Source organism: Oryctolagus cuniculus, chromosome 2, assembly GCF_051225735.1.
Source record: "Oryctolagus cuniculus isolate XC-2025 breed Fujian yellow rabbit chromosome 2, ASM5122573v1, whole genome shotgun sequence".
Lineage (NCBI taxonomy): Eukaryota > Metazoa > Chordata > Mammalia > Lagomorpha > Leporidae > Oryctolagus > Oryctolagus cuniculus.
In genome coordinates, this window is record NC_142868.1 from 174413434 (window position 1) to 174440251 (window position 26818).

A 26818-nucleotide genomic window follows, 5' to 3' on the forward strand; every position below is an offset into this window, starting at 1 on the left:
AAGTTTTCTCTTCCTTTCACTACATTTTCTCTTAATCTAACCCCATTCACAGTTCAGCTTCAAGTCCTACCCTTACAAGGTAACTCTGAATCACATCTCCATCCCAGACACCTCCTCTCAATTTCAGAATCTTTTATCCAATTGCTTATTTGATACTCCATTTGAATGTCTTAAAAGAATGTTTGAAAATGATTCCACATACATAAAACCAATCTCATGATCCTGCAACATAAATTTCATCTTTTTTGAAAGGCACCACTCCCTATTCAGTCACAGAAAGTTCATCCCAGGGGGTACTCTTCATTCCCCAATATTACTCAATCATCACAGACAAGAGATGTCAATATCACCATGATGTTCCACAAACTTTTTTTAGGTTTATTTTATTTAGTTATTTATTTATTTATTTTTAACTTTTATTTAATAAATATAAATTTCGAAAGTACAATTGTTGGATTATAGCAGTTTCCCCCCATAACTTCCCTCCTAGCTGCAACCATCCCATCTCCCAGAAGAATCTTTTTTTTAATAATTTTTATTTATTTTATGTAGTTGAAAGGATGGGAGAAGAGAGAGAATGAATCTCCTGGTTCACTCCTCAAATACCTGCAACAGTTAAGGCTAGGCCAGGCTGAAGCTAGGAGCCAGAAACTCAATCCAGTCTTCTAGGCCTTGGCCTGACATAGCCCTGGCTGGTGTGCCATTTGGGAAGTGAACTAGCAGGCAGAAAATTGATATACCTCCCTCCCTCCCTCCCACCCTTCTCCCTTTCTCTCCATCTCAGGCACTCTGCTTTTCAGACAGATCGATCGATCGATCTCATTAAAAAGAGAGAGAAAAGAAACAAACAAAATGCTTTTTCTCTCCAGCCATTTTCATCCCTCTTCCAGGTCTTTAGGCAACTAAACAGACTTTCTTACAGTCTAAATATCTGCCATACCTCTATAGTTTTATAGTATCTTCCTCATAATTCTTTATCCTTACTTTTCCTATCTAGGAATTAAGCCCAATTGTCCTTTGCGCCAGGCCAGAAACCTATTTAATTGTCATTGCCCTATAGTATGCCCAGAACCATTCCCCTTAGATAAAGCTAAGTCAATGTGTCAGATTGAGTGTACAGTCATGCTTTCTGCTTAGGGTAAGTTCTTTACCCAATCAGATTGTGCACCTAGCAACCATTTTTTCACTGCTGAAGAATGCTCAAGTGAGCCTTCAGCATCAGGTATTTGCTCATTGGATCCCCAAATGGGCACTGGTCTCTGCAATGTATCTGAATTGTTAGAGGGTGGTCATCTCTTCTGATTTCCTGATTGAATCTTATCTGTTATATGAGGGTGGTTCAATCACAGGGTAAAATGCTAAGGCTAAAGAAGCTTTCAGACTGCTTGCTCCCCTATTTTTCACACCACTGCTCACAATTCACTAGCAAGCTAGTAGTCACTTTAGTGGGTCCCAACCAACAATTTTTTTTTTTTTTTTGACAGGCAGAGTGGACAGTGAGAGAGAGAGACAGAGAGAAAGGTCTTCCTTTGCCATTGGTTCACCCTCAAATGGCCGCCGCACCGCACTGATCTGATGGCAGGAGCCAGGTACTTATCCTGGTCTCCCATGGGGTGCAGGGCCCAAGCACTTGGGCCATCCTCCACGGCACTCCCTGGCCACAGCAGAGAGCTGGCCTGGAAGAGGGGCAACCGGGACAGAATCTGGCGCCCCGACTGGGACTAGAACCCGGTGTGCCGGCACCACAAGGTGGAGGATTAGCCTAGTGAGCCGCAGCACCGGCTCCAACAATTTTTAATAAATGGAATAAACTATGCAAAAAAAATCTTAGTGCACAGCACATAGCAAGGGTTTTCATTGCTTTATAAAACTATTTCAGCTCTGTGTATGCATGTGCCTGAGTATCCTAGGTCATGGTATAAAATCAGTTTCTTAATGACTGATGTGAGTTTCAAACAAAGAGTAGGTCAATTGGCCAGCGCTGTGGCATAGTAGGCTAAGCCTCCACTATGGTGCCAACATACCATATGGGTGCCAGTTCATATCCCAGCTCCTCTTCCAATCAATTCTCTACTTATGGCCTGGGAAAGCAAGTGGAAAGATGGCCCAAGTCCTTGGGCCCCTGTATCCACATGGGAGACCTGGAAGAAGCTCCTGACTCCTGGCTTAGGATCAGCCCAGCTCCAGCCATTACGGCCATTTGGAGAGTGAACCAGTGGATGGAAGACCTTTCTGTCCCTCCCTCTCTCTTTCTCTGTGACTCTACCTCTCAAATTAACAAATAAAATCTTAAAAAAAAAGAGTAGGTCTTTTTTTATTTAAGGATTTATTTTATTTATTTGAAAGGCAGAGTTACAGAGTGAGAGGGAAACACAGATAGAGATCTTCCATCCTGGTTCCCTTCCCAAGAGGTTGCAACAGCCAGGGCTGGGCAAGGCCAAAGCCAGGAGCAAGGAGCTTCTGGGTCTACCACATGGGTGCAATGGCCTAAGGACTTGGGCCATCTTTTGCTGCTTTCCCAGGCACACCAGCAGGGAGCAGAACAAAAATGGAACAGCTAGAACTCAAACCAGCACCCATATGGGATACCTGCATTGCAGGAAGCAGCTTAACCCACCATGCCACAACACAGGCCCCAAGACGAGTCATTTTCAAATAAAGATACAGTACCTGGTCCAGCAGTATCAGCTATTACCTGGGAGCTAGGACTCATTAGAAAAGCAAATCACTGGGGGCAAGTGTTGTGGTGTGTTCCAGCTGCTCCACTTCCTATCCAGGTCCCTGCTAATGGCCTGGGAAAAGCAGCTGCAGTGCTGGCTGTTGCGGCTGTCTGGGGAGAGAACCAATGGGTAGAAGCTCTCTCTCTCCCTTTGTCTTTCCTCCTCTCTGTATATAACTCTTTCAAAAATAAATAAACAAATCTTTAAAAAAAATGAAATGCAAACTACTGGACCTCATCCTAGAATTACTAAATCAGAACCTCTGGCAGAAAGTGGCTGGCAATCTGTGTTTTAAAAAGTCTTCAAGGTAACTCTGTTGCACACAGAAGTTTGAAAACTACTGGGTTTGTGCTTGTTTCAGCAGCACATATACTAAAATTGGAACAAGGGCAGGCACTGTGGCGCAGCAGGTTAAAGCCCTGGCCTGAAGTGCCAGTATCAGTCCCAGCTGCTCCACTTCCGATCCAGCTCTCTGCTATGGCCTGGGATAGCAGTAGAAGATGGCCCAAGGCCTTAGGCCCCTGCACCCACTTGGGATACCCGGAAGAAGCTCCTGGCTCCTGGCTTCGGATCAGTGCAGCTCCAGCCGTTGCGGCCATTTGGGGAGTGAACCAGCGGATGGAAGATCTCTCTCTCTCTGTCTCTACCTCTCTCTGTAACTCCTTCAAATAAATAAAATAAAACTTTAAAAGAAAATTGGGGGCCGGCGCCGCGGCTCAATAGGCTAATCCTCCGCCTTGCAGTGCCGGCACACCAGGTTCTAGCCCCGGTCGGGGCGCCAGATTCTGTCCCGGTTGCCCCTCTTCCAGGCCAGCTCTCTGCTGTGGCCAGTGGAGGATGGCCCAAGTGCTTGGGCCCTGCACCCCATGGGAGACCAGGATAAGTACCTGGCTCCTGCCATCAGATCAACGCGGTACGCCGGCCGCAGCGCACCAGCCGCGGCGGCCATTTGAGGGTGAACCAATGGCAAAGGAAGACCTTTCTCTCTGTCTCTCTCTCTCACTGTCCACTCTGCCTGTCCAAAAAAAGAAAGAAAGAAAGAAAGAAAGAAAGAAAGAAAGAAAGAAAGAAAGAAAGAAAGAAAGAAAATTGTAACGATACAGAGAAGATTAGCACTACTCCTGCACAAGGATGACATGCAAATTCGCAAAGTGTTCCATATTTTTAATTCAGGATTCAATTCCTTCCTGTGTTGCTCTGAACATGAAATCACTTCCAATTCCTCTGGCTACACGTGTGATCCTGTGATGACAACATGTGGAATCTAAATTGGAATTCTGTGTATTCTCATCACTCAATTTATTTTTTAGCAGTATAATGGGTACATTTTAGAGTCTTCCATTTTGTGTGGAATTAGATCCTCCCCTTCAAATGTTGTAATTAACATCACTTAAAATAAAACTTGAATAAAGTATTGAAACCTAAAAAAAAAAGAAGAAAGAAAGAAAGAAAGAGAGAGAGAGAGAGAGAGAGAGAGAGAGGGAGGAAGGGAGGGAGGGAGGGGGGGAGGGGGGGGAGGGAGGGAGGGAACTCCTGGGCTCTAGGTAATTTCAGTTTTCTCAATCACAGGAGAGACTGAGTCCTAGAGATAATTATTTCTATGACTCTTATGTCATTTCTCCCCATATAGATAGCTAGCATTCTAAAAGACACAAAGAAAAGAAATTCATCATTATTTATAATGGATGACTGAGGGCAGAAGGGCGTAATCCTGTCTTAGAAGTGGCTGAGAAGTGCTTTTCTAGCATGAACTCCCAAGTTCTCTTTCCAGATACGTGACCCAACCAAGGTTTGCCTAGATATAATCAAATCAACACAAGGATTTGAATATAATTGTTCCTGTTTAAAATATATCTCTTCTTATCTCTGTTGTAACTGCAAACAATAATCCTACTGTGGCAGTAAAGAAATTAATTTTAAAAACTGTTACTAAGATTTGCAAGCAAAAATTTGTCAAGGACATTCAAAATCAGCCTCTACTTAATTTATCTAATCTTAATGGTCATATTTACAAACTCTCCTTAGACAATGACTCACTGCTTTACCCCTGGTTTGTTGACACCACATGCCCAATCACAAAGCTGTGATTCTCCTGGGGACTCAGGAGGGGTGTTGAGCATGAAAAGTCTCCTTGAAGATTCTAACCACCCCCAACCCCACAAAGAATAACAGCACAGCATAAAAGACAAAGTTGCTAATAACAGTCTAAGCAAAGAATGTATCATCCTATCAGGACTGCCAACTTCTAAATATGCATTGACTGAGTTCCAGGATGATCCAAAAGACTAAAACATAATTCATTATTATATACCTATTTATTCTCTGCAAAGCATCAATTTAGAAGAAATTAACATCTAGCTATTGGAAAGGGAAAATTTTCTTGTCAATCAATGAATGAACACTTTTTATGCCTACCATATATGCCTCAATCTTCTCAGCTATATGTAGGATGCAGATGGCTTCAAGTACCTGGAAAGAAAGGATCATAAAATATGAACAACACAATAATGAAATACTAATAAATCATGTTATTAAAAACTAGTTATGAAACTATATGAAATGGTTTTAAGAAACATTGTCCTAAATCCAAGAAATGCTGATATAGGTGGGGACCAGGAATCTGTATTTAAGCCTACTCAGAAGCTTATAGTTATCAGTCGAGTACCACTACCTTAGAAATCCTAATGATAGGAAATTTAATTTTAACCCTTGTGGTATTCTTTGTGAAGCAGTAAAGCTGAGCAGTACCTTGAAACAGAGTGAAAGGTGAGAAAAGCAGCAGAGGAGCAGAGAGCAGGGGTGTACACTCACCTAGAGCTCTTATGCCAACATGCTTAAGGAAGCTTTGGGAGGTACAGAAGAAGTGCCGATGAAAATCAGAGAAAGCATCTCCCAAACTGAGTCCTAAAGACTGAGCAGGAGAAATCTGCCAGGCAGACAATGACAGAAAGGGGAAACAATCTGTACAAAATCAGAGAGGATAAAAAGGCAAGGTGTACTAAGTGAATAGTAGAAGTTCCATGTAGCCAAAATAGGCAGAAGAGAAAGCATGACAGGCCTATGAGAGACAGGAGAGGAGCAGGGATACACAGGACTTCCATGTAAAACATTAAAAGGGATTGGGAATTTCAAACTCACAGAGGAGCAAATATACTACTGGATGTACATGCATGTGATTCATCGTGTGAGGGATAGGACTGGAAGCAGAATTTGCAGATTCACGCCCAAACTAGCAGGGGTGTCCTATTCACCCCAAGCCAATCACTGCCTCATGGGCAAAGTGCCCTTTAGTGATTTTTTTCCCCTAGAAAAAGCCAGAAATCCAGATTCCTGAATGTTAACTGAAAGTCTTCAAGTTATTACTCAGCCCAAGAAAAATACAACTCTTAGCACAACATGGATACAAGTCTAGCACCTCTGGGCTAAAGTCTAACAAACTTACTACACCCAAATTAGACAAGAATCTATCTGGCTCACTATATACCTGATTCAAAGACTGGCAGAGCATGGACATAGGATAAAGCCTTGTTTGAGAACAACAAAAATGAAGTTTAGAGCTCTTATTCTGGAACAATCCAGATGTGTGTGTGTATGTGTGTGTGTGTGTGCTGTCTCCTCAGTGTAAACATAGGCAAGATGTTGTTCTCAAACTTTGTGACATTCTCTAAAAATTTCTCTGGCTCAGAGAATATACTAACATAGCCAGAGGAATTATTTGAAAAGTAGCTGTTCTTCAGTAATACAAAAGTATTTGAGAGCATTCACAATTCAATTCTACATGCTCGTATCACAGGAAAAAAGAGTTGTATTTTCATTGTGCAAGCTGAAAAAGACTTTATTTAGCAGCATTTACAAATCTGCATTTCATGAACAACAAGAGCAAATTCATGGTTTTTCATAGTCTTTTCTTTTTGGAGGATCATTCTAAATGAAAGTGTATTAAAGATGGAAAATGTTGCTATTTTTCAAACAGTGCTCTTTTACTTAAGAAAGAAAAATTATTTATTTTAGATACCTGTTCAATCAACTCTTAGAAATCATTCCATGGCATATCTTATGTTTATATGTATCCCATTGCTAGTATAAAAATTACTCTTCTATGGATTTTAGAAGTAACGTAAGAATCTCAGCTGCATAAATTTTACTACATAATTCAAAACTTCCTTTATAATAATTTTTAAGGTTATCACAATAAAGATATCCCTCTGAAAACAGTTGCCAATTTTCCCCTCTATATTTTTTTTTACTACTATAAGAAAAGATTTCTCTTCATTCTTTTCAAGACTTGGAGAAGGCTGGTTTTTAAATGAAGATCATTCATTGTTTCTACTCTCCAGGAAAGTCAGTGTGGTAGGCAGAATAAAGGACCTCCTCAAAGCTATCTGCATCTCACCCCTTAGAACCTGTGAACATATTGTGTTACATGGAAAGGGAACTTCGCAGATGTAGTTAAATTAAGGCTCTTAAGTTAAACAGAATATAATGGGTTATTTGGGCAGTTCCAATATAGTCACAAAGGTGATTATAAGTGAAAGAGGGAGGCAGGAGAGTAAGAATCAGAGCCAGGGAGGTGGCACTGTGCCATAGTGGGTAAAGCCAGTTCGAGTCCAGCTGTTCCACTTCCCATCCAGTTTTCTGCTATGGCCTGGGAAAGCAGCAGAAGATGGCCCAAGTCTTTGGGCCCCTGCACCCGCATGACAGGCCTGGAAGAAGCTCCTGGCTCCTGGCTTTGGATCGGCATTGCAGCCGGAGTAAACCATCAGATGGAAGACCCTCCCCCCCCCCACCCCGCCTCTGCTTGTCTGTAACTCTGCCTTTCAAATAAAATAAATAAATCTTAAAAAAAAAAAAAAAGAATCAAAGAAGGATGTGACAGGATGTGACAATAATGATGCAGAAACAAGAGCAGTAGGATTGCCAGCTCTGGTGACAGAGAGGGCCACAATCCAAGGAAAGTGCCCAAGGAATGTGGGCAGCCTCTAGAAGCAGGAAAAGAAGAGAAAATAGATTCTCATTAGATTCCAGGAAGAACACAGACCTGCTAATGTCAGCCCTGGAAGATCCAGATATCCAGAACCTTATGAAAATAAATTTATCTTGTTTCAACCCTCTAAGGTCATTAAAATAATACTTATAGCTGCAGTAAGAAACTAATAGAGACATTAATAACCAGTTCCCCTCAGAGCTGGACACCAGGAAGGTTTCAAACCGGTATTTTGCATTCTTTTAGGGGAAAAGTCTTCAATCAAAAACTTAGTAAAATGCCCTGTGCTGGCACTTTTGGGCATAACTTCTCACAACAGCATACTCAACAGAGAGCTATTCAGCCTATATAAGTCAGTTTTTCATTTCTACAAAGAAAAACACAGACTATCATGAAGGAAATAAGTTTATTCTAACTCCTGGTTTTGGAGGTTCACAGTTCAAGATTAGAAAGCCCCATTAGTTCACATCTGGTGATGGCTTTCTTCCTGGCAGAGTAGTGAGGTGGCACACAATATAATTTGGCAAGAGGGGCATATGTCTACATCTCTCCCTATAAAATCTCCATGATTCAATTATGGAGGTGCCATCCTAACAACCTAATCCAATCTAATTACTTCCAAAGGTCTCACCCTCTCAATATCAGTAACATAAGGCTTTAAGGATCAAGCTTTTATTTAACACATGGGCCTCTGGGGATAGCCAAACTAATATCCATACCATGCACTACCTTTAGTGAACACCCTCTGTACAGGCAGCCCACCCTAAAAGATACCTGATAACTTTAAGATCATTCAGTGTTTGAATAATATCTTACACTGATCTGAGGGAAATGCTAGACCTCCGTAACTCCCCAGTCATTGCTCCTTTTACTCTGCTAAACTCAGTCTGAATGAGGTCTTCAGCTATCCTATTTCTAAATACAATACTAAGGATTCCTAGTAGCTCTTACAGAAATAATAGCAATTTTTTTTTATTTTTATTTTTTTTTATTTTTTTTATTTTTGATAGGCAGAGTGGACAGTGAGAGAGAGAGACAGAGAGAGAAAGGTCTTCCTTTGCCGTTGGTTCACCCTCAAATGGCCGCCGCTGCAGCCGGCGCACCGCGCTGATCCGATGGCAGGAGCCAGGATCCAGGTGCTTTTCCTGGTCTCCCATGGGGTGCAGGGCCCAAGCACCTGGGCCATCCTCCACTGCACTCCCTGGCCATAGCAGAGAGCTGGCCTGGAAGAGGGGCAACCGGGACAGAATCCGGCGCCCCGACCAGGACTAGAACCCGGTGTGCCGGCGCCGCAAGGTGGAGGATTAGCCTATTGAGCCACGGCGCCGGCTAATAATAGCAATTTTTAAAAAGTAGTATTTGACTTTATCACAGAAAAAGCCATTATAGAATTATTTTAAATAATAATATATATTTTAAAACTTCACATCAGCAACCCTCCGTTTCAGCTAATGATTTGTATAAGACTAATAAATTTAGAGAAGTCATCACTTTTTCACTCACTAATATTGTTACAACTTATATCAAAGAGTCAAGAATGAAACATTTTTCTTTCAAAATTGACTTATTAAGGACTGCTTTTTTTGTTTAGCACTTTCAACAACCCTGTGAGAAAAATATAAATACTCCATTTTTATTATAATGATGTGATTGTACAGAATATATAAACCAAAACAATTTCAACTAGCTACATTCTATCTTTGCACATCCTGCTTAATTGACTAGTCAAATAGTAATATGGGTTTGGACATGCCTCAGTCTCAAAATCTAGTTCATACCCATCAACCTTGAGATCTTTCGCAGATCATTAAACCTCCAAACCCCAGTGTTCCCATCTGTAAGATGCAAGTTACATTTACATAGCTTTGGGATAACTGCACCATAATGTGATTGCAGGGGTAGCACCATGCCAGACACACCTTAGGCTCCTAACAACCTTTCTCACAGCAGAGGATGCAAAATAAGGGGCAAAATTAGGGACTAAATTGCAGCCATCTGGTGCGTGAACCAGTCGATGGAAGATACGTCTTTCTCTCGCTCTGTAACTTCGCCTTTCAAATACTAAATCTTTAAAAAAAAAAAACTACTACTAAGAGTAGGGAGAATTTATTCATTAGGAAAATGAGAACCATAAAATAAAATCTGGTACCAATGTGAAAACTCTTTAATTAAAAGCCTACACAGTATAACCTATGCCAACTTATGGCTAAATATAATAATTTTCTAAAAATTCCATCACTTTGAAAACACTTTTCCCTCATCTGTCGTTCATTTTTAAGCACACATCCAACGGATAACCGCCACGAAATCATAACCCACCGTGAGGTGAACGTTAACATCGGCAAATGATGTCAAAATGCAGTGATATTACTACGTGGATTCGAATGTATTCTATTCGGTCTGGACTGAAGCCCTTTCCCCGCCTCAAGATGCTTAGTGACGGGGAAGCTTTAAGAAGTCAGGCGGAGAACGCTTGAGGAAAACCACGTAACTTTTAAAATACATCCGTTTCAGAGGAAGGGGAACTCCTCCCTAGCCGTGAAATCCAGTCACAAGGAAATCAAATGGCGCGTTCTCTTCTGGGCACTTGGGCTGGCTACCTCTGTCCTGGGCCATGAGACGGGAGCATAGGTGAGCGTTCCCCTTCTTCTTGACCACAGCCAAGGTTGGGACACGCGGGCTGCCTGCGGGGAACCACCTGCCCACTGCCCTGACCGCAGGGACTCCGCTCCACAGCCCACAGCCTCTCCAGCCCAGAGGTAACACTCCCCGGCAAGCTCCGCCCCGGCCCGCCTCGCCCCAAGACTCGCACATGCGTACACGCACTAAGGAGAGCTCCGCGCGCTGCCCAAGCCCAGCTGCCACGCAGCCAGTCCTTCTGCCCTTCTTCGGGAAGCCGGCTTCACTCCTCAGTAATACGCATGTGTAAACCTGTGTGGCCCGGGATCCTTTAGCAGACAGGGGAGGGGCAGTAGGCGGGACCTCGCTTCTTGCGCACGCTCGGGACATGCGCAGTGCAGGCGCTGAGGCGCCAGCTGTCGATTTGGAAGTTCCGGGGAGAGAGCGCATGCGCGAGGGTACGCGTTGCCGGCGAAGAGGGGAGCCTGACGACTCGGAAATTTGAATACCACAGTAGCATGGAGTGTGACCTCATGGAGACTGACATCTTGGAGTCGTTGGAAGACCTAGGGTAAGACTGCCAGGGCACGGGTCCCCCGAGCCTCACACTGTCGGTCCCCGGGGAACACCCCTGCGCCCCAGTGAGACACCTGCCTCTCCACGCCGCACCCGGTGGCTCTAGCTGTGGCTTTCCAATAGCCCCAGTACCCCAGCGCCGCGTCCACTTCTGTCCTGATGGCTCGGGGCCCCGCAGCACCAACGCCCCTAGGCCTGCCCTGTGCTCCCTGCAGTCGAGTTACCCCGCGGCATTTGTCAGTCATGCGTGTCATTGTCTGGGCTCGGTCTCGCCACCCCCACTCCCCGAGTTTCTTCTCTTGCTCCTTATCCTCCTGCTGTACCCGCTCCTCTCAAGAGTAGATTCTCTGTCTTCATGCTCGTCCTCCAAATTTCCTGTTCTGCCCGTGCTCCCCCACCCTGCTTCTTTCAAAAATTCTCCTTTGCTCAGTCATCTCTGCGTGCAGCCAGGCTTGCCCAAGCCACATGTCTGGACGCTGCATCCGTTCCGCTAGCCTGCTTACTTGGGCACCTAACCTGGCACCACCTCGCTGGGATCCACTGGCAGCTCCTAGTGATGTTCTGACACCCTGTCTCCGTGGAGCACCATTAGCCACTTCATCTTTACCCACTAAGAATCAACATGTTTGTTTTGCAAACGTGCAAAAAAAAAATGCAAAACTGCATCTGACAGTTACCCAACCATAATTCATTAATATCTAGAAGTTGGAAATAGGGCTTATCTCACTGGGTCACCCGGATCAAATGTACTGTATTAAATTTGAGAACTTAGAACCTCTTGGGCTAAATGAGGTTCTAGGCACAAATTGTATGATTAACTATTTGCCTATAAGTTTGGTGTAAAAAAAAAAAAAGTACTGGTTTAGCTAGTTGTGTTATAACTAAGAGCTCTTTTGTCAAAACTTTGCCTTAGGCTTTCCAATGATGTGCAGCCCTTTTATAGAAACCCTTTTTAGGAAAGGAAACTGAGCGTTCCCAAAGCCTTCTAATTTAAATTTCTTGCTGTCCTGGTAGAAGTTTTTAGGAAAGGAAATGGACCTATTAATCATCCTTATTTGTCAAAATGGGTTACCATTGTTCTCTTCCATGAAACTTAAGCTTTCCGGAATATACTGGACTTTGGATGTGAGGAAAATAGTCCTTGTATGTGGACATCTCAAACTGAGTTGCTCCCTCACCTGTAACCAGTCATTCAGAAGACATTTGTGACGAACCCTTCCCCTTCTGCCTGTGTCGCACTGGGTGCTTAAGGGTACAGGGTGAGGTGAAAGAGAGGTTCACAGAATACTATGAAAATAATATACTGTGAGGAGCACCAAGGAGGGTCTCTTTTGTAACTTTCTTAACAGTATTTCTTACAAAAGAATGTAAAATCTGACCAGTATACAAAAAGCTCATGGAAAATGCATGATTTCAAAAAATATTTGCAGTAAAATAAACCTATCTTTTAGAGAAGTACCCTTGTGTGTATTAAAGTTATTTTGAGTGATAGAATCTTTGTTTTTTAATTTTTACTTAAGGTATACAAATTTCATGTATTTCCTATAGACAGATGCAGGAACATAGTGATACCACCCTACCCTTCCTCCACCCGTGCTCACACCACTGTTCCTCCTCCCTCTCCTATTCCCACTCTTAATTTTTACAAAGATCTATTTTCGGTTTACTTTATACTCATGAGATTAACCCTACACTAAGAGTTCACCAAATAGTATGAAGAAAAAAACACTGCTCTTTAATAGGATTGATAGGATCTTAACGTAGGTGATTGGAGTTCATTATTACTGCCATGAATGTTTGATGTTTTAAAAGTACATTGGAATCACAGAGAATTAGGATTCAGATGCACAGTTCATCAGGTGGCCAACAATTATTCAATTAATCTTGACATGTCAATGGTATGATTATGTCTTCTCTTAACACTAAATATAGAAAAATTAATGATTAATTGGAAAGATGTTTAAAGGAAGTCATTAAAAACCTAACCTCCTTTATTTCTGCAAAAATTTTTCTACAAAAGATAACCTAAGTTCTATTTCTAAAATGGTAAGATATATAATAGCTATCATTTATTAATGTAGTGTTAATACTCAATTCAGTTACTTTATTGTACAATAAAGTGAATGCAGAAAAGTTGGTATAATTTGGTAGTGTATGTGATTCTGTCCAATATTCACATATATTTTGAAGGTAGAAATGCAGTTGTCATTTATCTTTGTGTATTTTTTGAATGGTTCAGTGTAAGTTTGAATGGTTCAGTATAAGTTTTTACATGTGCAAATGTATACATTGGTCATCATAACTTATCTTTATTGAAATATTGCTTAATTGCATTAAGAATACATACATGTATTTTTATCTGTAATATATTAGGTATGACTTTATATTCTGAAGTATAACTTCTTACTCACCAGTTACAAGGGCCCCTTGTTGGATGATGGCGCTCTGTCTCAGGCAGTCTCTGCTGGAGCCAGTTCCCCTGAGTTTACCAAACTCTGTGCTTGGCTGGTGTCTGAATTACGAGTGCTCTGTAAACTGGAGGAAAATGTACAAGCAACTAACAGTAAGTAAACATTCACTTGAAGGTGCAAAATGTAAAAATAAGATCATGATATTGTCTAGTTATTAGTACTAATGCTGAAATTTCAGGGTTTTTGTAAATGTAAAGAAAAATTTTGTAGAAGAGTCACAATACTTTTCTCTCATCTATTGTTTTTAGAGATAAAGTGATCCAGAAGTTAAAGACCAGAATATAGTCATATAACTATTAGAAACTTGTGGAGACTAAAAAGAGATACAGAAAAATGAAGATTATAAGTATAGAATGTACAAACTTTCTATGTTTTGTAAACTGAATTGTGAGATCCTAGACTGGTGACTAAAAGTGGAAATTAGAATGTATTTCTTTTAGGTCTAACAGATTGTACCACCCTATAGCATGTAAGTTAAACACATTTTAATTCTGTTATATGTGGGAAGAAAGAAGCTTTCTTTATCAAAGGACCGTATCATTAGACAGATCACAACCAGATCCAGCATGATCACATTTATGGGGCTGAGAGCTATTTCATATTTGCCAATTTTGTTATGGCTTTAGCCATAGTTTGACAACTCCGCAAAAGAAATGAAAGCTTGGAACCTGATACTCCACCAGCTGGTTCTCCTTGCCATAGGTAAAACCCATAATAGGAGACAAAGAAAAATGTCCACCTGTTAACCCATCCTTTACGAGAACTGGATACATAATCCCCTTGTCCCACATAATCAGATTTTGAAGAGCTCACTGCCTTATATATTAGAATATTCAGTGTGTCTATGTTAGTTGCCTTCAGTTCTAATTATTAAGGAGCATATGGTATAAGAATAGTGAAAGCAGCGGCTTATATTTATTGAGAACTTACTGCCTTCTAAGCACTTTACTTATGTCAGTCCATTTATAAACTTCTGGACAGCCCTGTGAGGCAGGTTTTATTACTCTTATATATTAAACAAGAAATCCCCAAAGAAGTTAAATACATTTGTCTAGGGTCACACAACCTGTAGTAGTTAGAGCTAGAACTGGATTCAACCCCAGAGGTTAAGTTTTGGAACCATTGTTCATGCCCTTGGTTGCTGGACTGCCTCCTGTTGTAACATTTCAAAGCTTCTAGGAACCTTTGAAAACACCTACACTAGATGATAACTATTTTTAACCTGGAGCCACTTTGCGCAAATGAAATGTTATGTAGAAGCCAACATATAAAGCATAAAACGTGTAGAGAGAGAATACACCTTTTACACACCTCTCCTTGTCTGTCCAACCTGCCTCTGAAGGAGCTCTGTGGAACTCCAGGGTTCACAGATATCAGTTTGCAAAGATTGATGATTCTTTGGATTTTTTTTTAATAGATTCATTTATTTGAAAGTTAGAATGATAGAGATCTTCCATCCTCCGGTTAACTTCCCAAATGGCTGGCGCCGCTGCAGGCCAAAGCCAGGAGCCAGGAACTCCATCTCCATTTCCCATGTGGGTGGCAGGCTCCCACATACTTGGATCTTCTGCTGCTTTCAAAGGTGCATTAGCAGGGAGCTGAATCCGAAGCAGAGCAGCTGGGACTCAAACCAGCACTTCCATATGGGATGCCAGTGCCTCGGGCAGCAGCTTAACCTGCTGCTCCACAACACAAGCCCCAGTAGTCTTTATTTCACAAGTGAGAAGAAGGGCTTAGGTCAGATGCCTCTCAAAGCTGTTCATTTATATCCCTGTATGATACTGAATAGAGAACAGTCAGATTAGAAAGGAAGAAAGAGCTTTGTGTTTTCCATGGTTCACCCAGTGAATTCTATATTGCATGTTACAGCAATACAGAACTGTAAGTCATCTTTACTATCTTTGAATTTGGTCTAATGGGTAATATTAGCCACAAATGAAATCACTGGAGATAAAGCAATTAAATGCTTTTTTTTTTTATAGTTCACAGGGGAATGACATTAATGAATGCAAAAGTACTTAGGGAAAGTTTCATTGAGGAGCAAGACCATTGGGCTTTGATGTGTGGATAGAATTTGCCAGAGAAGAGAGTAGAGGGCACATCAATCACAGGGAATAACTTAAGTAAAACATGAAAGTGGAAATGAGACTGGCTGTTCTTAGGACAATGAGGAGCCTGGCTTGGCACAAATAGATTATCTGGAGCTGGTAGGTAGGTAGCTACAACTGGATGTGTGAGGAATGATCAACAGGAGCAGCCATGAGAATCTTTTAAAGATAGAAAAAAGTCAATGATATAGAGATTAGGGAGCCATTAATGATTCTCTAGAGAATAAACTATTGAACACTGTTTAAGAAACAAAATGTGCAACCTATGTTGTGGCACTGTAGGTTAAGCTACCACTTGCCATATCAGCATCCCATAGAGAGTGCCGGTTCAAGTCACAGCTATACCGCCTCTGTTCCGGCTTCCCACTAATGCACCTGGGAAGGCAGCAGAAGGTGATCCAGATACTTAGGGCCTTGCCACCCACACGGGGGACCAGATAGAGTTCCTGGCTCTTAGCTTCAGCCTGACTCTGTCCTGGCTGTTCTGGCCATTTGGGGTGTGAACCAGCAGATGCAAGATCTCACTCTTCACTTTCGCTGTCCTTTTCCCTCTCCCTCTCCTCCCTCTGTTCCTGAGCCTTTCAAATAAATAAACCTTAAAAAAATATGCAATGATATGAAAAAGGAAAAGGAGCTCAACTAGGGAAAACTTATTAAAAATTTCAGTTTATATGTAATAATTATTATGACCATGGAAAAAAACAGATCAGTATTATAAATAACATTATTTTAATTCTTACAAGGTCCAAGTGAAGCTGAAGAATTCCAGCTTGAGGTGAGTGGGCTACTTGGGGAGATGAACTGCCCATATCTCTCACTGACATCTGGGGATGTGACCAAGCGCCTTCTCGTGCAGAAGAACTGCCTCCTTTTGCTCAGTAAGTTCATGGCTACAAGAATGTAGCTGTTATTTTCTGTTTATGTTTTCCATTACTAATAAACCGGTTCTTGAGTTTTTGTTGTTGTTTCTTCATTATGGATTTAATTCAAAATTTTATTTATTTTAAACAATAGCTTGTTAAATTTCCAATGTAGGAGCTGATTGTAGGCATCTGCACTGGTGGCACTGTTGAGTTTATAACTGATGCTCTCACCATTTCAACTTTGATGGTTCTCTGGCCATTATGCTTCATTTGCTATAATCAGTGGTAGTGCTGGAGGGCTGTTCAGATGTATGATCATTTAACTTTTGTATTCTACAAATAGACTGGGAAGAAAGTATGGAAATATGGAAAATAAACTGGGGTTTTTTTTAGAAATTAATTGCTTTGAGTAGCATAAGCATTCATTAGATAACAGTTAATGTTAATTATTTAAAGTATTATATTTCTTCATGGTTTGGGGCTTTGACTTTATTTTTAAATATTCTGTAATAATACTTGAACCATTCCTGTACTTTTTAAAGATTTATTTATTTATTTGAAAGGCAGAGTTACAGAGAGCAGAGGCAAAGAGAGAGAGAGAGAGAGAGAGAAGTCTTCCATCCGCTAGTTTACTCCCCAGATAGCCACAATGGCCAGAGCTGTGCCGATCCGAAGCCAAGAGCCAGGAGCTTCTTCTGGGTCTCCCACGCAGGTACAGGGACCCAAGGACTTGGGCCATCTTCCACTGCTTTCCCAGGCCAATAGTAGGGAGTTGGATCGGAAGTTGAGCAGCCTGGACTCAAACCAGCACCCATGTGGGATGCTGGCACTGCAGGCGGCAGCTTTACCCGCTGCTACAGCGCCAGTCCTATAATCTTTTTTTTTTTTTTTAAGAAGAAAGGTTTGTTGTCAGGTGGGGGAAGCCCGACAGGCCAGGGGAGAGAGGGTGAGAGGGTAAGAGAGAGGAGGATAGTGTAAGAGAGAGATCAAGAGAGCATGTGTTCTGGAGCAGGTCCTCTTAAACCTTTGCCAAGGGCCAGCAGGGAAGTAGGAGCAGCGGATCCCATTAGGATGGGGGTGGAGCTGACACCTATGGTTGGGCCAAGTGGTCACCTGGCTTCCAGTAATGGCAGGGGGGACCAGAGGGCCCCATAGTCTTAACTCAGAATTTTTGTTGTGTTCTGAAAAGCAGTTAGATTAACCTTTGATTAATAGTTTTCTTTGAGACAAGCACAATTCAGAGAATTTTTGTAATGTTTTGTCTTTACAGCTGTACTGTAGTTTCTAAAATAACACAACTCTGGCTTTGAAGTTTATGTTTTTAAAAAAGATGTGTTCATAGCCATTATGGTTAGGCACTAAGTTATGACAAAATCATTTTCTTCCCCTTTATCACATGATTGATATTGTGAGCAAAATACTTTAAATAAACCTAAAGTTAAATATTGCTTTATATATTGATGTTGCTGCATATAATTTATACATTCATACAGTATCTTTTAAATCGTATAATTTCTATAACTGGTTCAACAACAGTGTACTCAATTAATTCTTCCTTTCTAGCGTTGTTTATCCATAACCAATAACATTTGGCAATTAGAATGTGTTCTCTATCTAGGAAAATAACAGGTATGTGAGATGCTTAGTAATGACCCTGAGTAGCTAATTCTTCCAAAAAACTCAGAGGTTACCCTATTTAGCACTGATGCTCATGAAAACCACTTTGAATGTAAATATTTATGAAATGGTTTTAACTCTTTCCTGTTTCTTCAAGCAGACTGCAGTGACCCTTATTTGGACTCAGGGTCATAATTATAGACTGTATGTTAATGTGCTATCACCTCAAAAGCTTTTCAAGAATATACAACTGTTTGCTTCTCAACTAAATGACTAAATCAACTAAAGGTTACTCACTTTTAAAATTCATCATACATGCATCCATACACACTGTTTCCCTATTCTCTCTCTTTGCTTCTGCTGTTTCCCCTTTCACAGATATTCCCCGTAGTCTGGAACCTCCGTTTTGTTTTAGTATTTATGTACGTTTGCTCATTTCTACATGCTCTGTGTAAATATTTCTCATCTGTTCAAGTATCAGTTGTAACATTTTAAATGCTATAATTTTACTTCTTTCTAGCATTCTTTTCTCACTTATTTGAATCTTTTATCATCACATTGTATTTGGGAAGGAAAAAACAAGTCAAACTCATTACAGCTGTTAGAATAGTATTTAGAATAGTCTTTGAGTAAGTGACAGAAAAACTCATATCAGTTTAAGGACCCCTTTGGCTATTCATTGGCCTGTTAGGATTCTCAGATTATTTCCCTTAGGTAAGTTAAGTCAAATATCTGAGTTCCTGATATGTAAACTATTCATCTGTATTTGTTTTTACATATATCCTTTATTCCCAACTAGATTATCAATAGCAATAATCCTTTTGTTTGTTTTTTACTATTTCTCCAGTGGCTTTTTGAATACATCAATTCCAGTTAGAAAGTTTTTCATGGTAATTATATTGGTGAACTGACTTTGTGAATGCTTGAATTGTGTTGTCCTGAATTTAGAGAAGCAATTTATTAAACCATAAAATAAGATTTTCTAGAACAAGGGTTGGCAAATGTCTTCTTAAAGGGCCAGATAGTAAATACCTTTGATCTTGTGGATCTTAGCTCTCACATGTTCTCAGCCCTGGTGGCATAGCATGAAAGCAGCCAGAGACAGTGTATAAATGGATGAGTTATGGCAGTGTTCTAGTGAAACCTTGTTTTTAAAAGTTTTAACTCTTTAAGTACAGTTTGCTATGTGGAATACATTATGATTTTTATCAAACCCATTTAGAGTGACCTTTGCAGAAACTTAGCTGTGTTTATTTTTTAGGATAGGAGTTGGCAGCTTTTCAGAAAGTGTTTGCCAAAATTATGGCCCTATGCTTCTAGCATTACGCCTTGGATGTAGTAAATGACATGTTCAAGCTGATCATTCTGTTGTGTTTTTAATAGGACTTAAGAGCCTAGAAAATATTTTGTTTTTTCCCCAAAAAATACCTTCTTCACATTGGTAGGAGGACCTCGCTTTGTCACATAACCTGAAATCCTGAGATTCAAATGAGTATTAATCTTAAAAATTGAAATGTCCTCAGGAAGGTTGAAGGGATGGGATTGAATATTTATGCCTGCAACTGAAATACCTGAAGCAGATTGCAGTCCTCATTATACCCAGCTGAAACCAACACACAAGGGGATGATACACTAGGGAGACTCCGCAAAAATTTTGATTGGAAGGTCTTGTTGTTTAGAGGGGAGTGGGGTGAGGGAAAGGGAGCCCTGAGATGAATACAGATGGAAGCGGCCTTCTTTGAATTTGCACAGGGTTGTTAAAGGATTCTGGGGATTATGGAAAATGGACTTTGGGGAGTTTAGTGCTTTTCCATTTCTCCAGTAATTAAACTTTGACTTCCGCCCCCCCAAAAAAGGTTATTTCACAACAATTCTATACAGGTTTCCTAATTATTGGGAGACAAGAGAGCAAGGTAGTTGTATCACTGGCACTCATAAGTGGTGAGAAGATTAAAAAAATTTTTTTATCTATCACTAAAAATTGGTAACCTGCCATCTCTTGCAAATTTGTTAACAGATGCCAACCCCTGTTCTGGAGGTTCCTTAATAGTGTAATGCTAGGATCCAAATTTTTAGGTGTGATCATCCTTGAATGGCTTATTTTTAAATTGACCTTTAAACATTATATATTGGTTAAACACCTGAATTACTAACCAGTTTGTGTGTTATGTCATTTGCAGGTAAAAATGGTTTTCCTTTCTTGGTTTTATCCATTCTTGCAGCTTTAAAAGTTACATATCATTAGGTCTATAGAGTTGTGACTCCAGACTTATGACTATTAACTATAGCTGTATCTCATTTTGAAATCTTATTTTGTTTACTTCAGCATACCTCATCTCAGAACTAGAAGCTGCCAGAATGCTCTGTGTGAATGCTCCTCCAAAAAAAGCTCAAGAAGGAGGCGGTAGTGAGGTCTTTCAAGAGTTGAAAGGCATATGTATTGCTCTAGGAATGTCCAAACCTCCAGCCAATATAACTATGTTCCAATTCTTCAGCGGGATTGAAAAAAAAGTAAGACCTTTAGTACCAGATTGTAGTGTATTAAAGGCATAGTCCTACATTTGTTTGAAATGAAACATTAAGTTAATTTCTCTTAATGGGAATCTAATGTGCATATTATTAAGTAATTGTTACAAAATGAGTTTGGGGTTTTAAATCCTAGATGCCTTAAAGAGAAATTAGTATTTTAATTTTATTAAAGCATATTAACATGTTTCTTTTTCAAGAGGAAGCTTTACACTTTGGTTTCTAAGCTGAAGTAAGCTAGATACAATGCAAAAAGAATTAAGATTCAAGTCCTTTTTAAAATGTATTTTATCATTGAGCTTGGATGCAGTTATTTATCATTAAATGTTACCGGCCATTGACTGGACAGAAAAGAATGTTAACATTTTTGTTTCTTAATCCAGTCGCTTTGGGTCTCATATGTTTCAACTGGCAAAATAGCTTTGTTGGCGCTAACATAATCTGCTACCTGAAAATAAATTAGCGTTATATTTTTATACCACACAGTTAATATTATATAATTGATTAGGATCAAGCCATTGTAACAAACAATTAATATGCAGGAGAGAATGGTATAACAGAGTTACTCCCTATATGCGTATCATCTGGTTTCTAAGAATTGGTACATTTGTATTGTGGGGTAGATAGATGGCATGATGCCCACATTTGGCTGAACTCTACAGGGGAGCAGCAGTGTATCCATAGTCTTTATTTTCCTGTGTGTTCATTCATCTGTACAGCAAATGCTCATTGAGTGCCTGCTGTTGTCAGGCACTGTCCTAGGTGCAGTGAAGGACTCATGCTCCTTATAGGCATGTGAGGAGTGGGACAAGTGAGTGTGTTTATCTTGTGGGTCTTGTCCATTACATTTGCATTTCAAAACATCGTCCACCTTTGCCTCTGTCAGGAATCTTCTTTTGATGGCAAGATGTGATGGGAATTAGGAAGATGAGGAGAATATATTTTTACTTTTTATTTTTTATTCACCTATTTATGTCTTTGTGTCAGTTAAAGGAAACATTAGCAAAAGTTCCACCTAATCACGTGGGAAAGCCTTTACTGAAGAAACCAATGGGACCAGCCCACTGGGTGAGTAGCAACCATCGTGAGTTAACTTTGTGAGGAGCCATCCATCCATTTCTTCATCATTATGTCAACACTTTATATCTTGTACTTTTTAAAAATGCGTTTTCTGATAATGTCATTTCCTTAGTGTATATCCTTAGAATCATTTTTATGCAAAATAATTTTATTTGCATAAAGTTAGAAGCAGTTTTCTCATAATTTGTAAATACTTTACACAGCTGATTAAATAAAGCAAAGTTCCATGTGATACATGTTTCTCATTGCCAAATGGATTGCTTTCAAGCCAGAAACTTTATTGGGCTGAGCTTCACACGATGCATCATGGGAAATCGAATTATTTATAACAAGGGACTTTATACTTTGCATATTCTTAGAGACAGTATTTTTTGCCTATCATTTCATTGACTCTTGATGTATTATGTGGAAGGAACTACGTGTGTTAAGTGCTGGAGCTGCCATTACAAAAGAAACAGATGCAATTTCTGCTCCTTCAGAACAAAAGATCAAACAGATTTAAAAGCTAACTGATCTTTTGAATTTTTCTTCAGGAAAAAATAGAAGCAATTAACCAAGCCATAGCCAATGAATATGAAGTCCGGAGAAAGCTGCTGATAAAACGTTTGGATGTCACTGTGCAGTCCTTTGGCTGGTCTGACAGAGCTAAGGTACACATTAAATAATTTAAAAGAACAGGAGGGCTGGCGCCGTGTGCGGCAGGTTAAAGCCCCAGCATGCAGTGCTGACATCCCATATGGGTGCAGGTTCAAGTCCGACTGCTTCACTTCCAATCCAGCTCTCTGCTATGGCCTGGGAAAGCAGCAGAAGATGGCCCAAGTCCCTGGGCCCCTGCCCCTGCATGGGAGACCCGAAGAAGTTCTTGGCTCCTGACTTTGGATTGGCGCAACTCCAGCTATTGCAGCCAATTGGGGAGTGAACCAGCGGATAGAAGACCTACCTCTCTCTCTCTCTCTCTGCCTCTCCTTCTCTGTGTAACTCTGACTTTCAAATAAATAAATCTTTAAAAAAAAAAAAAAGAACAGGGGATTTATAGACATGCTCCCTAAACATCTAAACAGTTTAGATACAGTGGAAACTACAAGAGAAGTACATAGGAAACACACAGGAATTTTTTCTTAGTGAATTGCCAGCTAGTAATTCTTTCAGCTGTTTGGAAATAATGAAAATATTTCAATTTTGAATTACTTTTCAACAAAAATGACTCTTATAATCCTTTCTGGGAGATAAAAGAGAAAGTTACTAATCTGAAAATTACCAAAATAATAATTTGTCTTCAAATTATGTACTTTAAGCTAGCTAGCTAATTTGCTAATTTAAGTTAGAAATAGTTTGAGTTTACAGTGGACCAAATATGGCCCCAATTTTATTTTTTAAGATTTATTTACCTATTTGAAAGTTAGAGTTACAAAGAGAGAGAGAGAGGAGAGAGATTTTCCATCCTCTGGTTCACTCCCAAAATGGCTGCAACAGCCAAGGCTAGGCCAGGAAGAAGCCAAGATCCAGGAGCTTCTTCCGGGTCTCCCACATGGTTACAGTGGCTCAAGGACTTGGGCCATCCTCTGCTTCTTTCTGTGGCACATTAGCAGGAAGCTAGATTGGAAACGGAATAGCCAGGACTCAAACCGGCGCCCATATGGGATGCTAGCACTGGAGATGGCGGCTTAACCCACTGTTGCACAGCACTTGGCCCAGATATTATGGTCTGTTTATATAGAATTGGAGAATCTGGTGAAACTTAAATTTTATTTAAGCTTACATGAGATAATCCTGGTAAAAGTCTTGGATATTTTAGTAGATATTTTCTACCTAATAGAAACGAAAGATGGGAAAATTAAAAAGCAAAATTATTGGGGCAGATATTTAGCCTAGCAGAAGGTGCCCACATCCATATTGGAGAACCTGGGTTTGATTCCCAGCTCTGGCTCCTGACTCCAGCTTCTTGCCAAAGCAGACCATAGTAGGCAACAGTAGTTGGATCCACACTATCCACATGGGAGACCTGGATTTCTTTCTGTGCTTCTGGCTCTGGCTGCGGCTCAGCTCTGGGGCCATTGTGAGCATTTCAGGAAAGCATTTGATGGGAATTCTCTTGTTTTTTCTCTCTCTCCCTCTCCCTCCCCTTCTCCCTCTCCCTCTCAAATAAATGAAAACATAATGTAAAACATAATTCTACAAAAGCAACATTATTGAACTGGCTTTAACACAAGTGTATTCCTTGTGTCATTTTGAAAATTGACCTTTGTCTTTGAACACTTTTCTTTCAACAGAGTCAGACAGAAAAACTAGCCAAGGTTTACCAGCCGAAACGTTCAGTCTTATCGCCTAAAAGTACAATTTCTGTTGCACATCTTTTGGCTGCAAGACAAGATTTGTCAAAGATTTTAAGGACAAGCAGTGGCTCTATTAGAGAAAAGACTGCCTGTGCCATCAATAAGGTGATTAGAGTACTTTTGATTTTCTTTCTGATACATTTTTTTCTGTGTATAGAACAAAGTAGCTTAAAATATCTTTCTTATCCCATAGGTGTTGATGGGCAGGGTGCCAGACAGAGGAGGTAGACCCAATGAAATTGAGCCTCCACCCCCAGAGATGCCACCGTGGCAGAAAAGGCAAGATGGCCCCCAGCAGCAAGCAGGAGGCCGAGGAGGCGGGAGAGGTGGTTATGAACATTCTTCATACGGAGGACGAGGAGGTCATGAACAAGGAGGAGGGCGAGGTGGACGTGGTGGCTATGACCACAGTGGTCGAGGGGGAGGAAGAGGAAATAAGCATCAAGGAGGCTGGACAGATGGAGGGAGTGGAGGAGGAGGTAGCTACCAAGATGGTAGTTATCGAGATTCAGGTTTCCAGCCGGGTGGCTATCATGGTGGCCACAGCGGTGGCTATCAAGGTGGTGGTTATGGTGGCTTCCAAACGTCTTCATATACAGGAAGTGGATACCAGGGTGGTGGATACCAACAGGACAATAGGTACCAAGATGGTGGGCACCATGGTGATCGAGGTGGTGGTCGTGGAGGGAGAGGTGGTCGTGGAGGGAGAGGTGGTCGTGGAGGCCAGGGAGGAGGTTGGGGAGGAAGGGGTAGTCAGACTTATCACCAAGGGGGTCAGTTTGAGCAGCACTTCCAGCATGGAGGTTATCAGTATAATCATTCTGGATTTGGACAGGGAAGACATTACACTAGTTGAGGCTACAGAACCTTACATTTTGCTAGAGCTCAAGTAATAGAAACTTAGTTTCAGAATCCTGAATCCAGCATCTATTTGGAATTAATGAAAGATTATAGGTGGCGGGCAGATTCCTGCTTGGCATGAGCATTTGTGAGTCTTTGTTCTGTTTTGTTTTTATGGTTTTTTTTTAATAGACTTACCTAATGCTATTTGACAAACACGTATGACATCTCTCCTTTAAAAAAAAAAAAAGAATTTAAGAAGGTAATTAAACCTGCCTTTGATTGACCAGTATACTAATTTCAGAGTTAGAACTTGCATACTTTTTTGAAGAAATTACTTGAACAAGTAATTTTCATTACACAATTTTGAAAATGAGGATTCACCTAGACTTTTTTCAAGCTTTACCACAAGGTTACCTTCCTCATTAACAATCCATTTCTGTGTGTTTTATGTAAAGTACTGTAATGCTTGTTTCCCAAACACAGTTCTGCCCCTGATTGGCTTTTTATTCAGAAACGTTGTGCCACATCTGCTTCACCATAGAACTTTCAGTCCGTTCCTATTAAATGAGCTCTTCTCCAGATAGCACATTGAGTAGCCTTATTCTGTTGGAATACTGTACCATATGCTCAACTCTGAAAACCTTGAACACGGCCAAAATCCATAAAGATTATAAAAGCAAACCTAAGTTGTGAACCTATAGTACAGGTAGGCATTTAGTTGAGTAAATCAATTCAAACTGACCTGCATCCATCCAAAACAAGTCCCTCCTTCAACCTTATTTGTACTTGAAATCTGCTAGAAACAGCAAACCGAAATTTGTTTTATGCACGAGTTAATACCACTGGCTCAGCAAATACAAGTTAGTTTGCTCTAGGCAGGAGACTTTTTTTGTAATGGAAGAAATGCACTACGAAGTAAAACATTTTTGCTTAGTGCAGGAGGCCCTTTATTATTGCTGCAGAAAACAAAAGCCTGGCTGAGTTGATGTTTTACATTCTCTCTTACTGACATCTCCGTGACATGATGCTTCTTGCTGGGTTTTTGTGTACGTAAACATTGTCAAGCTGTGAAAGAAAATGGCTGGAGGTGTGCTGTGTGTGAAAGGTGAGCAATAAAGTATCTGTAAGTTCTCTCTTTGGTTTGAGTTTTATTTTAGCTACTTCTTCAAAATAAACTATTCTGGATACTTCTGTCAAGCTTAAAGCCTAGGGTTCCCAAAGATTTTGAGCATTTCCTGAAATTTATAGTGGAATGTAACCCTTTTCCTAAAACCTTAAATAAATTAAAAAGTGGCCGTTTCCAAATTTACTTCATAAATTATAGCTGAAAAACTGGGCTACTCATCTCTCACCACTGGGTGTAGCTGTTGCGCCACATATTAGGCAAAGATAAGTTTTTTTTCCCTAATCTTTCAAGGTTTTTGTTTTGTTTCTCCATACTTCACAGAAGGAAAGTGAATTGAAAATACTTGCTTGTTAAAAAGAAATTATTTCTTATTCTCCTGCTAAATTGGGCTTTTTTGAAGTAAACAGTCAAATTGTGTTTTAATATTAAAAACAGTCTACTTGCTATTGAGATTAAGACTTTTCTTCTGATAACTAACACCTACATTGAAAGACTACTTAGATCTTTCACCTGTTTGTTTTTCACCGACATTTACCATTCTAAAATGTTCCAATGTTTTATTAAAGTTCATTAAGGCTTCACGTTCTGTCTTATACAGTGTAAATGTTAGTGTCTTTAGGCTATTAAATAATTATGTTTAGTATACATGTAAGTAGGAGTTTCTTATTAAAGAAATAATTCTCAAGGTTTCATATCTTTTTTTTCATATTATGTTTTTTTTTTACTTTTATTTAATGAATATAAATTTCCAAAGTACAGCTTATGGATTACAATGGCTCCCCCCCCCCAACGTCCCTCCCACCCGCAACCCTCCCCTTTCCCTCTCCCTCCCCCCTTCCATTCACATCAAGATTCATTTTCAATTCTCTTTATATACAGAAGATCAGTTTAGCATATATTAAGTAAAGATTTCAACAGTTTGCACCCACATAGAAACACACAGTAAAAAATA

At 40.3% G+C, this 26818-nt stretch overlaps 2 protein-coding genes and 1 pseudogene across 15 annotated transcripts in view; 2 read left to right on the top strand and 1 right to left on the bottom strand.

The window, feature by feature from the left end:
• The window catches only part of LOC149128148 (uncharacterized), a 60108-nt gene extending 49335 nt beyond the window's left edge, over positions 1–10773 (bottom strand). For 4 of the 14 annotated variants that reach the window (XR_016229472.1, XM_089326546.1, XM_089326544.1 and 1 more), the window contains exons 1-2: positions 10525–10773; positions 5136–5189 (exon numbers count right to left, since the gene is read on the bottom strand). Coding sequence is in view for 6 of the 14 variants with exons in the window: in XM_089326546.1 (XP_089182672.1) it covers positions 5136–5189; positions 10525–10773 (303 nt within the window). In the remaining 8 variants the exon portion in view is untranslated. Of the gene's footprint in view, positions 1–5135; positions 5190–10023; positions 10491–10524 lie in introns of those variants that run through there. The other 10 variants (XR_016229478.1, XR_016229475.1, XR_016229479.1 and 7 more) reach the window with 5 other exon arrangements.
• LOC127490412 (U6 spliceosomal RNA) lies at positions 3799–3886 on the top strand (annotated as a pseudogene).
• Positions 10745–25871, top strand: TSLIG3A (tRNA splicing ligase complex subunit 3A). The gene is made up of 8 exons (XM_002709923.6): positions 10745–10894; positions 13314–13462; positions 16222–16356; positions 20285–20469; positions 21472–21552; positions 22098–22214; positions 23835–24002; positions 24091–25871. Exons 1-8 carry the CDS (start codon positions 10842–10844, stop codon positions 24751–24753), a joined length of 1551 nt encoding a protein of 516 aa, XP_002709969.3. The 5' UTR covers positions 10745–10841; the 3' UTR covers positions 24754–25871.
• The last annotated feature ends 947 nt before the right edge of the window (positions 25872–26818 follow it).